The 15,555-nt window shown below is 39.2% G+C and overlaps 1 protein-coding gene across 1 annotated transcript in view; it reads right to left on the bottom strand.

Moving 5' to 3' along the window:
- Positions 1-15,555, bottom strand: part of LOC122808405 (nuclear factor NF-kappa-B p105 subunit-like) — a 152,537-nt gene that overhangs the window by 44,942 nt on the left and 92,040 nt on the right. The window contains exon 4 of the mRNA XM_044079369.1: positions 1,657-1,745. Coding sequence (XP_043935304.1) covers positions 1,657-1,745 — 89 coding nt within the window. The remainder of the gene's footprint in view (positions 1-1,656; positions 1,746-15,555) is intronic.

Genomic DNA, 15,555 nt, shown 5'->3' with positions numbered 1-15,555 from the left:
TAGTTGTAAAAAGCTTTGTGGATGTCCTTTGCCTGAGAAGCTGCTTTTTCTTCAAATGTAGCCTTTGAAGTACTAATTAACCCTCTTAGCTGCCTCTTTAGATTGGACAGTAGGCTTTTAGTATGTATGACTTTGTTCCTCATATGATTGGCCAAGATACTTTTTCTTTTGTTGTATGAACGATTGATATTGTGATTCCACTAGGGTGCCTTGCCTTTTGAGTTTGTCTCATTCTTAATATGAGTTGGCACAGCTCACTCTATACAGTTAGCAATACGGCTGTACAAAAAGTTTGTAAATAGGTCAGCATATGCTATGGTGTTAACTGGGTTTGGGGGTGCTTGGAGTTTAGCCAATGTGTTGCTTAGCGGACAGAGGTTAGTCTTGGAATAGTTCCTAATGATTTTTGGTTTCTCTGGATCCTCAGATTTAATTTTTATTCCAAGTAATACTTCCTTATGGTCTTACCTGATTAGTGAAGACATTACATTGGGTGAGGAACATCGACTCCCCATTTTGGTGAGTAAAAGGTCAAGGATGTTTGTATCCCTATTAGCAGAATGAACCAACTGTTCCAGGATGTTGGAATTAACAACGTTTAGGAATTGCTGGGCTTCTGCATTAGAAGTGGTGTAGATTCCCAGTCTATGGAGGGGTAGTTGAGTTCCCCATGAATTTCATATTGAGTTGAACAGTGAGAGACTCTAGTACATTGACACAGGTAGTATGGGGTTTCCTGGAACATGGAGGGGAACCTGTAGTTTGCAAGGATATGGTACAACACCCTGTTTATGGTGAGTTGCACATGTATGAGTTCCTGTTGGTCATATACTTCAACTAGGCTGAATATGAGGTTTTTAATATAGACTTATTTTTAAACTTAAAGTAGGATAGTCATCTCAGAAAATAATAGCTGACAGTTGACATACCAGTAGAACTTGTCAGATGAATTTTCATTAGGAAGATGAGAATATGAAGTTACTCTTCTGTTGACGCAGTCAGAAACTACGGTACTATTTTAGTATTAGTTTAAGCAATACATAGCAATTCACCATTGATATAGCAAATATGTTAACAGACAAACACAGACACACACACACACAAACACACACACTCACATACACACACACACACACACGCACACACGCGCTCGCGCGTGCGTGCACATGCACCACATGCACACACATGCATGTGCGGGCACACACACGCACGTGCAAACACATGCCCATGCAAACACACACACACACACACACACACACACACACACACACACACACACACACACACACACACACACACACATACAACCATGTATGCACATGCACACACACACACACACACACATGTGCGGGCACACACACGCACGTGCAAACACATGCCCATGCAAACACACACACACACACACACACACACACACACACACACACACACACACACATACAACCATGCATGCACATGCACACACACACACACACACACACACACACACACACACACACACACACACACACACACACATACATACACACATGTACATGTGCACATGTACTGAACGCACGCACACGTGTGTGCAGGCACACACACATGTGCAAACACACACACGCGAATGCATTTCCACAGCTTAAAAAAAGCAAAACATTTTATCAGTGCTCTTACTTGAATGTTGATGTTTGTGTCTACTGTTAATAAGTAGTCCATCACATCAAAATGTTTCTGAATGGCAGCCACGTGGAAACAGGTCACACCTACACATTAAGATAATTAAAGAAATTATTCTATGTTTTGTATGTATTTCAGCAAAACTGTATTGTACACACCGTACATGTGAGATAACTGTACAGAATAATTCTTGAATAAATAAAATTGAGCCAGTTCTGATTTGAGTATATGTAGGGTAAACCAGTCAAAAATAAAATACAGCTTTAATTGCATAAACAGAATAATGCTTATGACATATGAATGTATTAAAAGGAAAAAACATACTTACCATAAATTTACCAAATACGTTGAAGAAAAATAATGCATTGAAGGAAGCTACACTGAGCAGGGAAGTAAGTACTCACATTTTATCTATATTGCTGACTGCAAATTTGTAAAAGAATTTCTTAGAAAATTCAGATTGTTTTATAAATGTCTCTTTGACTAGGCGGATTATCTAGCTCTGATTGTATGTCAAGGTAGATGAATGTTTCCTCTGAATTGTCCAGATACATTTTATTTGCCTTGAGGTCTAGACAGAGTTAATAAAAAAGCAGCAACACAACAGTTCACTTATCAGCTTAAAAACTGACATTTAAGTCGAATTAGAGCTGAAAGCATGAGGGGGTGGGAAACTAACTAAAAATAACATTATTTTCCTTCCAACCATTGCTAATAGAAAGTTTTGGTATAAGAATCATCTACTTTTGTAAATCACATTTGGATTACATTTTAGCTGATTATTATAGCAGAACAGGCTCTGAGCTGGCATCACTGCTGAAGAACCCCATAATTTTGGAAGAAAGAATTCATTAATTCATTGCACTGGGGACCCACAGCCTATCCTCAGTTCTCAGCTGCTGTATGACAGAAACTCTTATTCTAGACAGGGTGCCAGTCCATCACAAGATGTGGGTGAGTGCACGCGCGCACGCGCGCACACACACACACACACACACACACACACACACACACACACACACACACACACACACACACACACACACACACACACACACGCACACACGCACACACGCACACACACACACGCACATACACACACATACACACACAGACACACACACAAATACACACGCACAGCATGCATATCTCTGTGTAATTTAGAATAGTACCAGTTCACCTACTGAACATCTTTTGGATGTGAGAAGAAACTAGAGTACATGTCAAAAAGTCAGCCAGACCCAGGGAGGACATGCAGTCTCAACACAGAAACCATTGAACAGAGCTCTTGCCTGGTCAATCAAGTACTCTGATGTAGCAGTGCTAGTAGAAAGTGCTTCACTGTGTTGTTCTACAGCATGACAGAAATAAAGCAATATGAAAGCAGACACAACTGACAGAAGTAGCTACTGTGTTTCTCAAACTGCACGCTCCTTGACTCAGGGCTGGGAGTTTAAAGAGTCTGAACATTCTTTATATGAATGTTGCATGGGAACAGTGTCAACACTTTGTAAGCAAAATTTGTTTTATCTTTTTTATTAAGGTGTATACATTTATGTATATATGTATTTACAGTATTTATCAAAGTGCTGAAGATTGCTGCGTTGCAGGGCTGGGAGTTCAAAGAGCTTGAAAGTTCTTTGAATGATGCATGAGGCAGTATCAGCACTGTATGTGAAATTTATCTTTTTTTATTAATGTGTATGCATTTATGTATGTATGCGTTTGTCCAACTATAACTGTCAGCAAACAACTTGGCAAAGGATCACACTAGACTGATCAACAAGATAATCTAGAATGTAGAGTAAGGCAGACCTGTATACGATAGGATGAATTAGATACCAGAGAGTGTGTTTATATGGACGTTTGGATTGGGAAAATTATGAAGGAAACCTTTATTAGAAATATGTAAAAAGAAGCTATACTATAGTCTGAAAACAACATGACAAGCAAGACATAATTAAGCAAGTCTGTAATCAGAAGTCAGGAAAATTATACTAATAATAAAAGTAAGATATTTATTTCAACTAACACCTAAACAGACCATAAAAACTGAGAACAAGAGAAGGGACAACATGTGGCTATTCTGATTAGGGTATGCAATTAAACATATACAGAGGCAGACAGCAGAAATAATACAAAAAGCAGAAAGTCTTAAAATATGATATTAACTGCTTTCAGGGTTACATTGAATTTTAAATCTTTGTTATAGGATAGAAAATATCTTGTCAAAAAGAAACCAGTATGAAAAGTACAAATACTTGGCTTTTGATAAGATATGTAGAATCATTTTATTTATTTATTCATATGCGTGTGTGTGTGTGTGTGTGTGTGTGTGTGTGTGTGTGTGTATATATATATATATATATATATATATATATATATATATATATATATAAATATATAATGTATTTATCTTTACTGAGATAGAACTCTGATCAGAATGACCAATTGCAGGCTCAGCCTGGGTTAAATAAATAGTAAAAAGAAAATTGCACATCACCATACAATTAATATATAAAATACATGAATACATGAAACTGTGTATTTACACAGAGGTTTACATAGTTACTAGAGTCAAACAAATATTTCAAAATTATATATACTACTCCACAACCCACTACCTCAAATAATACAGATAATATAGCTACCCAATTCAATAAATACCTTACCAAATCCATAGCAGCCCTATCTAGAACGCAGCTACCCTTCCCAATCCTAGACGGTCCAAGTCTCAGTAAAGCTGAAACCACCTTTTCCATTCAGCCAGGCTCAACTAAATCAATAAAAAAAAAATGCTTAGTAAACTCAAGCCCACTACTCTAGCCATAGACGATTTGCCACCCCAATATCTAAAAATAGCATCCGAAGCAATAGCATACCCAGTTTCAATAGTTAGAAACAGATCAATAGTTGAACACCAAATCCCAACCTTATGGAAGACTTCCCATATAACTCCACTTCACAAAGGAGGCAATTGTACTGACCTAGCCAGTTACCGACATATTGCTATCTTATCCCCTTGGTCCAAAATATTAGAGAGAATTGTCCACACACAGCTCATGCACTACCTGCAAACAAATAACCTATTAACTCAGTCACAACATAGTTTCTGTCCACACCATAGCACAACCACTGCCCTGTTATCTTTTACCAGCACAATAAATCAACAGAGAAACAATCACAAATATGTATTCTCTATTTTCTTAGCCTTAGCGAAAGCTTTCAATATGGTCTCCCACAGCAACTCCTAACCACCCTTTCTTCACTAAACATTTCCCAATCTGCTCTTGACTGGTTCCAAGACTATTTGACTGGATGCCAGCAAGCAGTACGATGGCAAGGAGATCTATCATCCCTTCTACCAACCACCATAGGTGTTCCCCAGGGATCCATACTAGGTCCCCTCCTTTTCTCATTATTAACAAACAACCTCCATCTCGGTCCCGCATGCATCCCTAATTCAGTATGCCAACAACTCCACAGTAATATGTGCTGCTCGTACTATTCAAGAGTTACATGTGCTCACCCAAAACTGCTTTCTTGCAGTCGAAACTTAGTTAACAAATTCCCACCTCATCCTGAACCCCAACAAAACAAAACTTATGGTATTTCACTCAACCAAAACTACAACAGCCCCCTCCTCTTTCACTATCAAATCTGTCAACAAAACCAGGATCTCTCCCACTGTCCATACTACGCTATTAGGTGTTGACATAGACAATAACATGATATTTGATTTCCACATATCTCAAACCATATAAAATGCACAAAAAATAGGTGCTCTGTATAGGAATAAACTTTGCCTCACAAACGACACAAAAGCCACAATAGCTCAAACACACTTGATCTGAACCCTACTGTACACATCACCTATACTCACCAACCTTAGAAAATCTGATCTTGCAAAATTTGAAATGTTATAATAAAATCTGGAATACTTTACCTCTCATTATAATATCCACCACAATCTCAACTCACTTTAAACCTTTACTAAAAACTCACCTATCCAAAAACTGGATATGTCCATGTAGGGTTCCTGACTAACCTACTTGTTCCTAATGCTGATACTATATTGAATTAAATCTTACTAATTGTACTTACAAACACAAATGATATTCTCTGTGTTTAACTGTGTTAGGCTCTTATCTAAATCCCATGGTCCTCTGCTGTTTTCCCCTTCCTCTATATCCCTTGTGTTGTCGCTAGTCTGCATGATGTCTGAAGACATTCCTAACAATCACTAGTTAACACAACACATAAAGCCGGAAAGGAGAATGATGTTGGATATTTGCTGTTGTCAGATTCACAAGTTACACCCCTGCACTTTGAGTTGGAGACTTAGATTAGGAAAGGCTCTTATGAATCCTTAATGAATAACAGAGAAACAAATTTAACTCTTGTCAAGTCCTTCTGGGACTGATGCATTGGTGGACTCGGTTGTGTAATTGTGGTGGTGCATTAAGAACAAAGACAAGTGTATGTCCTTTCTGCAAACAACAGAATCAGAGTATCATATTAGGTCATGGCTCATCAGCACAGCTGCCTGGTTGACTTTTAAAATACAAATAAATACATTAAAATCTATCAGACTGAACATTTTTTTTCCTTTCTGATAAAAACACCAATTTGATATCCATTATTTATGACATTAGAAATGTGAATGTGAAAACTGTGGTACTGACTTTGCTAACATGCTGATAAGGGCAAAATGAGCAGCAAAGCTGAGTTGATGGAAACTTGCTCTGATAAAAGTTGTTTCCAATAGCTTACCGATGAAGTTACCGATAATGGTAAACTGACATTTTTTTTTCCTAAACAGATGTGGTGACAGAAGTGGTGAGCAGTGTTACAAGTGATGGAAATTGTACAGTTGCATATGATGGAAACTGTACCATTTAAAAAGAATGAATGCTGAATGCAGAGTTACTAAAATAGGTAAGCTGATGTATGATATGAGTTTAAAATAGAAGAGTCTGAGGCTATTTGCATGCCCTCATCTTACACATAATTACACACTGATGATAACCACTGACTGGGGGTGATATTAACAAACAAGTTCCGCAAAATAAAAAAAACAGGTTTGCCTTGTGTTAGGCTTGCACAAGATATTCAGAGTTCGTAAGCAAGTGTAATGCTAGGCATATAGTGGTTCCATTATATCCATGTCAAAGCCATTCCAGTGTTATATAGAAGAAGCTATGCAATACACAAAGTGTCAAACCCTTCAGGAATATGCTTGGTATATACACACTGACATTAGCAGACTGTGCAGGATTTACCCAGGGAATGACCCCACATGGCCACTTTACTGATGATAACAAACAAGGACCATAAATAGTGGTAGTGGAAGTAATGATGTGTGTACATATACAACAGAACACAAACATGGGATGAGAGACACCAGGAGAAGAAACTAGGGAACACACAGTAAAGACAAAGATGTACAGTTGAGTAATGTGATAAGTGCAGCTTTGGTTTCAGAACAGACTTAGAAGATGAACCCAATTTACCATCCACAAAAGTGCCAAAAGACAAGTACTTAGGTTCATAGGTTCATAGGTAGGTACTAGGCTATCAGCCCTAGGGCCTAATCAAGCCCAGCCAAAAAGGTACCCTGGCTTTTGCCACCCAAGAAAATTATTTTCCTGTGCTACTGTCAAGCATTGCCACAGACGTGATCCCCTGGGTGAATTTCCTATTTCCCATCCAATCATCAAGATTTTTCTTGAAGAGTGCTAATGAGGAGCTTTGTTTGATATATATAGGTAATTTATTCCAGAGTATGGGAAGTCTCTGTGACAGGAATCTATCCCTCCGGCATGTTCTGTTTATTGTGGTGACAAGGTTTAGGTCCCTAGAGCGTGTAGCTCAGAGGGGTTGGGATTTCTTTAAGTGGAGCATGGCCAAGAGCTCTGGGTTTGACATAGCTTTGTATGTTTGGCAGAGATCACCTCTGAGTAGGCAATATGTGATGGAGTAAAGCTGGAGTTTTTTGAGACGGTCTGCGTAGGGCATCTGTTTGAGGCCGGTAATCCTCTTTGTGAGGTATTTCTGCGGCCTTTCCAGTTGTTGTAGATGTCTTTTGAGGTACATACCAAAAGGGGCATTGTACTCTATAATGGATCTAATGAGTGATGAGTAGAGGGGAACAATGACCTCTTTTTTTCTGGATGAGAAACCTTTTGTGATAAGGTGTGCCACGTAGAAGGATTTTCTGACTTCTGTGGCGATGTGATTATCAAAGGAGAGACTACTGTCCACCTGTGTCCCAAGGTTTCTTATCACACTTTCAGTGTTAAGTGTACTACCGCCTATGTTGTAGTTCATGGGTACAGAGTTTTTACCAAAGGGGATGACAATGCAATTTTTGGCATTGAGCTTGAGGCCATGGCTTTGACACCAGGCATCTGTCTCAGTGAGGCCCTTTTTTAGGATGTCCACATCATTAGGAGTTTTGATTATGGCTCCTAGTTTGCAGTCATCTGAGAACTTTGTTAGCCAAAGACCTTCTGTGTTAGCCTGTACTTCAGAGAAGTAGATACCAAACAGGAGAGGAGCCAGGACTGAATCCTGTGGTACTCCACTTGTCACTGGTCAGAAGCCGGATTTAGAGTCTGCTACTTTCACAGTGTGGGTTCTGTCAGTGAGCCAGTTGGCAACCCATCTTGTGACATAGGGATTTATACCTAGTTTAGTGAGTTTATCAATAATTCCAGAGTGGGGGATTGTGTCAAAAGCCTTGGCAAGATCTATAAAGGCTGTGTGAACCACCTTACCCTCGTCTATGGCTTTAGTGACTGCTTCAAAGAAGTCTATCAGGTTTAGGAGACATGATCTGCCTTTTACAAACCTGAACTGGGTGGGGTCCAAAGTTTGGAGATTACTAATGTCTTTGTTTATAAGTTCCATGATGATACATTCCATGGCCTTGCAGACCAGGCTCATCAGGCTAAAAGGGCGGTAGTTCCCGAGGTCCATGGTGGCTCCCCCCTTGTAGAGTGGGATAGCCATCGCTGTGCACTATTCAGTGGGCATGAAACCTGAGGTGAGGCTATGATTGAACATGGTACTTAGGTGGGGTGCCAGTTCGTTCTGTAGTTCGTGTAGAACGCAGCCTGGGATGTTGTCTGGTCCCATAGATGCTGTGTTCTTGGCTTTAGAAAGTGTGGTTTGTACCTGTGCAGCCATGATTACAGGAACTTTGCATTCTTCTGGTATAGAGATGGGCTCTTTAGGGGGTGAGAGGGGGGTAAAGTTAGCACTGAACCTATCTGCCAGGATGTTGGCAATATCAGTTGGGTCTGTATATTTAGTGCCATTGTGCTGTAACTCAGAGCAGATCTGAGTGTTGCCATTGAGATTCTTTATATAGCTATAGAATACTTTGTGGTTGTCTTTAGAATCAGTGGTGACTTGGTTTTCATACCTAGCTTTGGAGGATTTTATCAGGGATCGCAGTTTCTTACTGAGGCTGACCAGGGAGCTCCTCCACTCGTGGGATTTTACTCTCTTTTGCAACAGTTTCTTCCTTCTGTTGTATAGTTTGTTTATGGCAGGGGACCACCAGATTGGCTTCTTTTTTTTGGAGGATAGCATCTTGGTTCTGTTTGGGATAGCACGATCCATGCACTCGTGTAAGTGCTTATAAAGTGCAATTGTGTAGGATTCAGTAGTCGTAACTGTATTGTCCATCTGCATAGGTGTCATGAAGTTCACCACTTCTGTCTTAAGAAACATGAAGTTGGCTTTGGAGAAATTTTTTACCGTGGTTTCCTTAATGGGGGGTGGGGGCAGGATGTGGATATCTAGGGTAATTAGCTTATGGTCGGATCGGACCAATGAGGTGTTGACTTCAGGTGTGGAACACCAGTCACTCATGTTGGTAATGACTAGATCTAGGATATTGCTGCCCCTGGTGGGGGTGTGGATAAGCTGATGCAGGGCATTGGAGTTTATGAATTCCAGAAAGCGTTAAGCGAAGGTGTTGGTACATGAGTAGTTTTCCCAGTTAATGGTGGGGTAGTTGAAATCGCCCATTATTAGGGTGTTTGCTTGAACCCTAATATTTTCCAGTACATCAAGAAAAGAGGGTGGTGCAGCGATGGCATTGTTGCCTCACAGCAAGAGGTTCTCCTGTTCGATTCTCGGCTGGTGTGCGGGGAGTGCCTTCTGTGTGGAGTCTGCATGTCCTCCCCGCGGTTGGGTGGGCATTCGAAAGACATGCGTAAATGGGCGTGCCTTCATTGAAGGTTGAACATTGAGCTGGCACCTCAGCGTTCATCAAAATCTACTGCCAATCATTTGTGGACCGGAGTTCCGCTGTGGCGACCCCTAACCGGGAAAAGCCGAAAGACAACAACAACAACAACATCAAGAAAAGAGGAGTGGGAATCCTGGGCCATGGTGGGGAATCTGTAGCAAGCTACAATTTGTATTGCAGTTTTGCCCAGAGTTAGTTGCACTTGGATAACCCTGGCTGCATTATGCTGAACAACTAGCCTGGAGGTGTGGATATCTTTAATGAATATGGACACACCTCCGCCTTTGGTGTTCTGGTCCAGGTTACATGGCCGAAACGTGTGGTATGAGTTATAGCCTGGTATTGCAGGGGTGCTCTCTGGAGCCTTGAACCAGGTCTCAGTCACTGCACAGATATCGATGTTCTCCATTTTAAGGAGTGCCTCGAGTGAGTGCATTTTGAGATTTAGACTTCTAGCATTGAGTAGCATCACCCTCAGTTTTTGATTACCTGTTCCTGTTACGGTGGTGAATTTGTCATTTGAACCTTGCCTAAAAAAGGCACTATAGGGGCAGTAAGAACCTTAGCCAGTATCTGGAATCCCAGGGGTGACAGGTGCAGGCCATCTCTGGCAAAGTATCATCCCCGGCATACAGATACCGGATCCCTTTAGAATGACACCAGAAGCTTAGCTAATTGTTGATGTCAGTCATTTTGTCCTTGTACTGCGGTATCATTCTGGGTGATGGCAGAATACTACTCAGGGCTAGGGTCATACCTGCCTGGGCTACAAGATCGGAGAGCTCTTCCATGTCTCTTTTCATGTAGTCCAGGGAGGTACGTCTCAGGTCGTTCACACCAACATGGACAATGACAGAGTCATATTTGTACTTATTGTGGAGTGACCTGAGTGCGTGGGTTATGTGGTGGATCCTGGCACCCGACAGGCAGCTGACAGTAACTTTCTCCTTGTTTAGCCTGGTGAGTGGGACATCAGTGTGCCTGACTATAGAGTCACCTATGACTACTGTGTTGGGTACGTTGTTTTGCCTTATTGGCTGTGGTTGAGTGGCACACTGAGTCTGCGGGCTATGTGTCATTTGGGTTTCTGGTAAGTGGGACATCAGTGTGCCTGACTATAGAGTCACCTATGACTAGTGTGTTGGGTACGTTGTTTTGCCTTATTGGCTATAGTTGAGTGGCACACTGAGTCTGCGGGCTATGTGTCATTTGGGTTGTGTTAGGGGGAGGAGGTTGCTTGCATTTCTGCTTTAGAGGTCTCTGTTGCTTGAGCAGATTATTATTGAGAGCCTCCGTGAATGTTTTTGTGTTTCTATGTGTGGAGTTTGGTGGTGTAGATTTAGTGAGACTATGTGATGAGTGTGGTGTGGTGCAAGTGTTTACCTTCTCCTCTTGACTGTCAAGTTCAGTCTTGGTTAGAGAGCATTACCTCCAATTTTTCTAGATAAGTGCATCTCTCACAGGTTGTAGTGTTGGGTGGTAGGAGGAGAGGGTTGTCTGTGTAAATGAGGCAATTTCTACATTGCCCCAAGATGCCCAGATTCATCAGATAGACATGAGAAAACACTGGGAGCTGACCCTTGGACATGCCTGAATAAAAAACTATTTTCCTCTAGATAAGTGAGGGAAGTGAGTACAAGAGCTGTTTTTCTCTAAGCAAGTGAGGAAAGTAAGTACCAAAACTGTTTTCCTCTAGGTAATGAGGAAGGTTGAGTGCTATAGTAATTAGTATGTTATTTAGTACTTACAACAAGTTTTGAACAAGTGCTGATCACGAATAAGCAAATTCAAATGCTAAAACTAAGAATCTGTATCTGGACTAAACTGGATCTAAGGATATATAACCAAATATTGTCAGTTATGAAGAGGGTATTTAATGCTAAATTGGGCAGTGATTGACAGTATAGTCCATACATAATCAGCAGTGTAATATGACACACAGTGTGATGACATACAGAGATCTGAAGCAGGACCTAACACTAGTGGTTAACGTGGCACCAGGAAGGATGGCACATGGCAGAATACACCAATCAGGACACATCATGTAACTGATACTGCATGTAAGAACACTGGAAATAATCAGCAGATGTGATAGCAGTAGTGCATGGAACACCATGATTACACTCATAAAATGGCTAGATTACATCCTGGTTCAGCTCTACTCTGTTAAGCATTTCCTATGTGCTGTTAACATTGAGTCTTCACTAAAGCAGACAGCACTGATTAATTGACAGCAACAGAAGGGTATTATACAGCTTTGTTTCAACTCCCATTTCTGTCTGTTGTCTGTTAAAATGCACACAGCATTTTAAATTAAACTGCTTCCCTTAGACAGGGAATATGAAAGAATGTCAACCCTTCCCCCACTTTACTAGCTTTGGCCATCATAACATATCAGATTTTTTTTTTAAATCTTACTTTTGACTAACCAGTAAAACATGAACCAGGTAACTCTCCATGCATTACAAAGAATTATGATCAGATCTCTGATCACAATGAACACTTACTTGCTCTCAACATGAATGCCAAGATTCACCTCTAGAAATTCGCTCTTGTGATAAGTTTATTGACATCCATGTCTCAAGTGTATAGTATATACGTTACAATCAAAGACCTGATCATATCCCCTATGTTGTGCATTAAACAGGACAGCTGTACAGAGAAAGGAGGCACTGTTATAGTATGCCAGCAGATGTAAAATGCTTAAGACACAGATCAGTTCAAACAGACTGACATGGTACATGCATACACATGTGAGAGCAAGGAAAGCCATAAAGTTTGATCTTGCTGGGGTCAGTAAATGTGCTGGACTACAGCTGTCTCATTCAGTAGTTAGTCTGCATACATGTAGTCATATGTCCTTACCACATCACAGGACTTGGCCTGAGCTCCTTCATAGTATGCTGAGCACCAGCATCAATGTAGAGAGATCAGACATGAAAGACTATTAATCTTCAATCAACCATTTTTTTGTCCATATATTCACTGTGCTGGGGAGTTTTATTTTTACCATTTACAAATGGGGCAAAATTCCACATGACATCTCTTTACTAGGTTTGTAGGTGGTACTATACTGGCTTCTGGTGAAGTGATCCATCACAACAAGCCTGACATTCTGATCTACAAAGACTAAGTTAACTAGAGTTCTGAATATCTGAAGACTGGTACTATACTGGCTTCTGGTGAAGTGATCCATCACAACAAGCCTGGCATTCTGATCTACAAAGACTAAGTTAACTAGAGTTCTGAATATCTGAAGACTGTATTGACTTCTGCACCTTTTATAGCAGCTCCACCCATTTGGTGAGGGGCTACGTGAGACAGCAAGTTTTGTTTTAATGCTATGTCCGATTATGGAATTGAATGAGTGATCTGTGTTCCAGTAAGTATTTTTTTAAAGTTTATATGGGTAAGATTGACAGAATGTTAAATATCCATATAAGGAACAGTTAAATGACGTAAACAAATGGAAATGTACTAATGCATTGGCTAAAAATCTTTTTTTTTTTTTCAAAACAGGTTTATTGTTTTAACATATAAGAGAAATATCATAACAATTTTATACAAGTAATTAAAAATAGGTATTATTATAATATTCAACAAAACAACTAAAGTATTTACAAAGACATCCACTACAATCAGATCAATTAATTAAACTAAAATATCATGCTATTGAAATTAAAATTTTTTTAACAAATTTTGTAAATTATCCCATACAATAAAATAAGATGTTTTTCTGTTTGTTCTAGTCCTAATTGTGTTTATTTCCATATGGCACACTATATTCATAACATTTTTAAATTCATTGAACGAAGGAGGTGTATCTGAAATTCAATTTCTAGTTATTATTTTCCTAGCCACTGCTAGAATAGACCATAACAAGGGTAGCTTAACCTTTTTAACACTTTGAGGTACAGGTGTGTTGAATATAATATAACAGATTTAGAAATAATGAAATTATCTGTAAAAAGAGCCTGCAAAAATTCATTAATTGACTTCCAGTATTCTTTCAATTTTATACAGTCATAAAACATATGAGCCCAGTCAGCATTAATTTCTACATTACATCTCTTACATAGATTATCTTTATTATTTATTTTATTCATCATCAAAGGTGTATAAAAAGATCTATGTAAAAATTTCCATGTATAAAGTCTCCAGACAATGGAAGACGTAGTTCTATAAGCAGATTCCAATATATATTGTTTATCTTGTTGATTTGGTAGGTCCCCATTAATAGAAGTGAAATAATTCCAGTATGAATCTACACTGTAAAAAGTTTCTTGTCTGATAACTTTATGTATGTATGAAAGTTTACCTTTATCAGAAACTTTATGTTGTAAATTTAATATCAAGTAATCAATCAGTGTTGGAATAAGGGAGGCCACGGTGGTGCAGTTGTTAGCATTGCCGCCTCACAGCAAGAGGTTCTCCGGTTCGATCCTCGGCTGGGGTGCCTTCTGTGCGGAGTCTGCATGTCCTCCCTGTGGTCGCGTGGGTTTCCTCCGGGTGCTCCGGTTTCCTCCCACATCCCAAAGACATGCTGCAGGTGAATTGGACACTCTAAATTGGCCCTAGGTGTGCGTGTGAGTGTGCCTTCTGTGGAAGGTTGGGCGCCGGGCTGGCAACTCGACACCGTAAAACTCCACTGCCATTCAATGTGCGGACAGGTGATCCGCTGTGGCGACCCCTAACCGGGATAAAGCCGAAAGAAGAAGAAGAAGAATCAGTGTTGGAATAGATTCTTTAACAGTTATAGACATTAAATCTATTTTATTAATGAGATGTTGTCTAAAGGTCTGAACCTCTAACCAGCAAGTTTCTCTTAGATCAAATTCTTGTTTTAAGAAATCTAGATTTTTAACTTTATTATCAGATATCAACTGATACCAGTACTTTAGATCATTATCTATAGCTAAATGAGTTCCTTCAGAAGTAGATGACAAAAGCATACCCTGAGTATACATTATAGGAAATACAATAAAATTCCATTCCCTATACTTAGGGTGCATGAATATAAAGTTACGATAACTAATAATAATATTTAATGGGTAACAAACCATATGTTTAGGTGTAATAGGTGAAGTACAAAATTCCTTTAGTAACCATAACATGGAGTTATTTACAATCATATTTTTATGTGTTAAGGAGATTTTCATGAAGTGTATACTAATTAGCCCCCAATAATCTTTCCATTTTGTGACATATGACTGATCTATTAATAAAGTAATAACTTTTACAATAGAAGAGATAGTATATAAATTAAAGTCTGGAAAAGAAATACCCCTTGAGACCAGCTATTAGTATGTTTCTTTAATGCAATCCTAGGTCTATTAGGTGCCCATAAGAAATTTAACATTAGTGTGTTCAGTTTCTTGATAATTATTTTTGTAGGTGGAAGTATTATTGATTGTATTAAGTATAAAATCTTGGGGAATATTATCATTTTAATAATTGTAAGTCTCTCCTCCATAGTAAAAAACATATTATTCCAGGTATTAAAAAGATTTTGTATATTAAGAAAACAGGTATTATAATTATTATATATAATAGATTTAATATCTTTAGATAGTATTATACCTAAATAAGTTATCTGACCTGAATTGGGTACATATTTAGTAAAATCACTAATG

Source organism: Protopterus annectens, chromosome 8.part0 (assembly GCF_019279795.1).
Source record: "Protopterus annectens isolate FY-2018-M chromosome 8.part0, PAN1.0, whole genome shotgun sequence".
In the NCBI taxonomy this organism is placed as follows: Eukaryota; Metazoa; Chordata; order Ceratodontiformes; family Protopteridae; genus Protopterus; species Protopterus annectens.
This window is presented reverse-complemented; position numbering and strand designations above follow the sequence as displayed.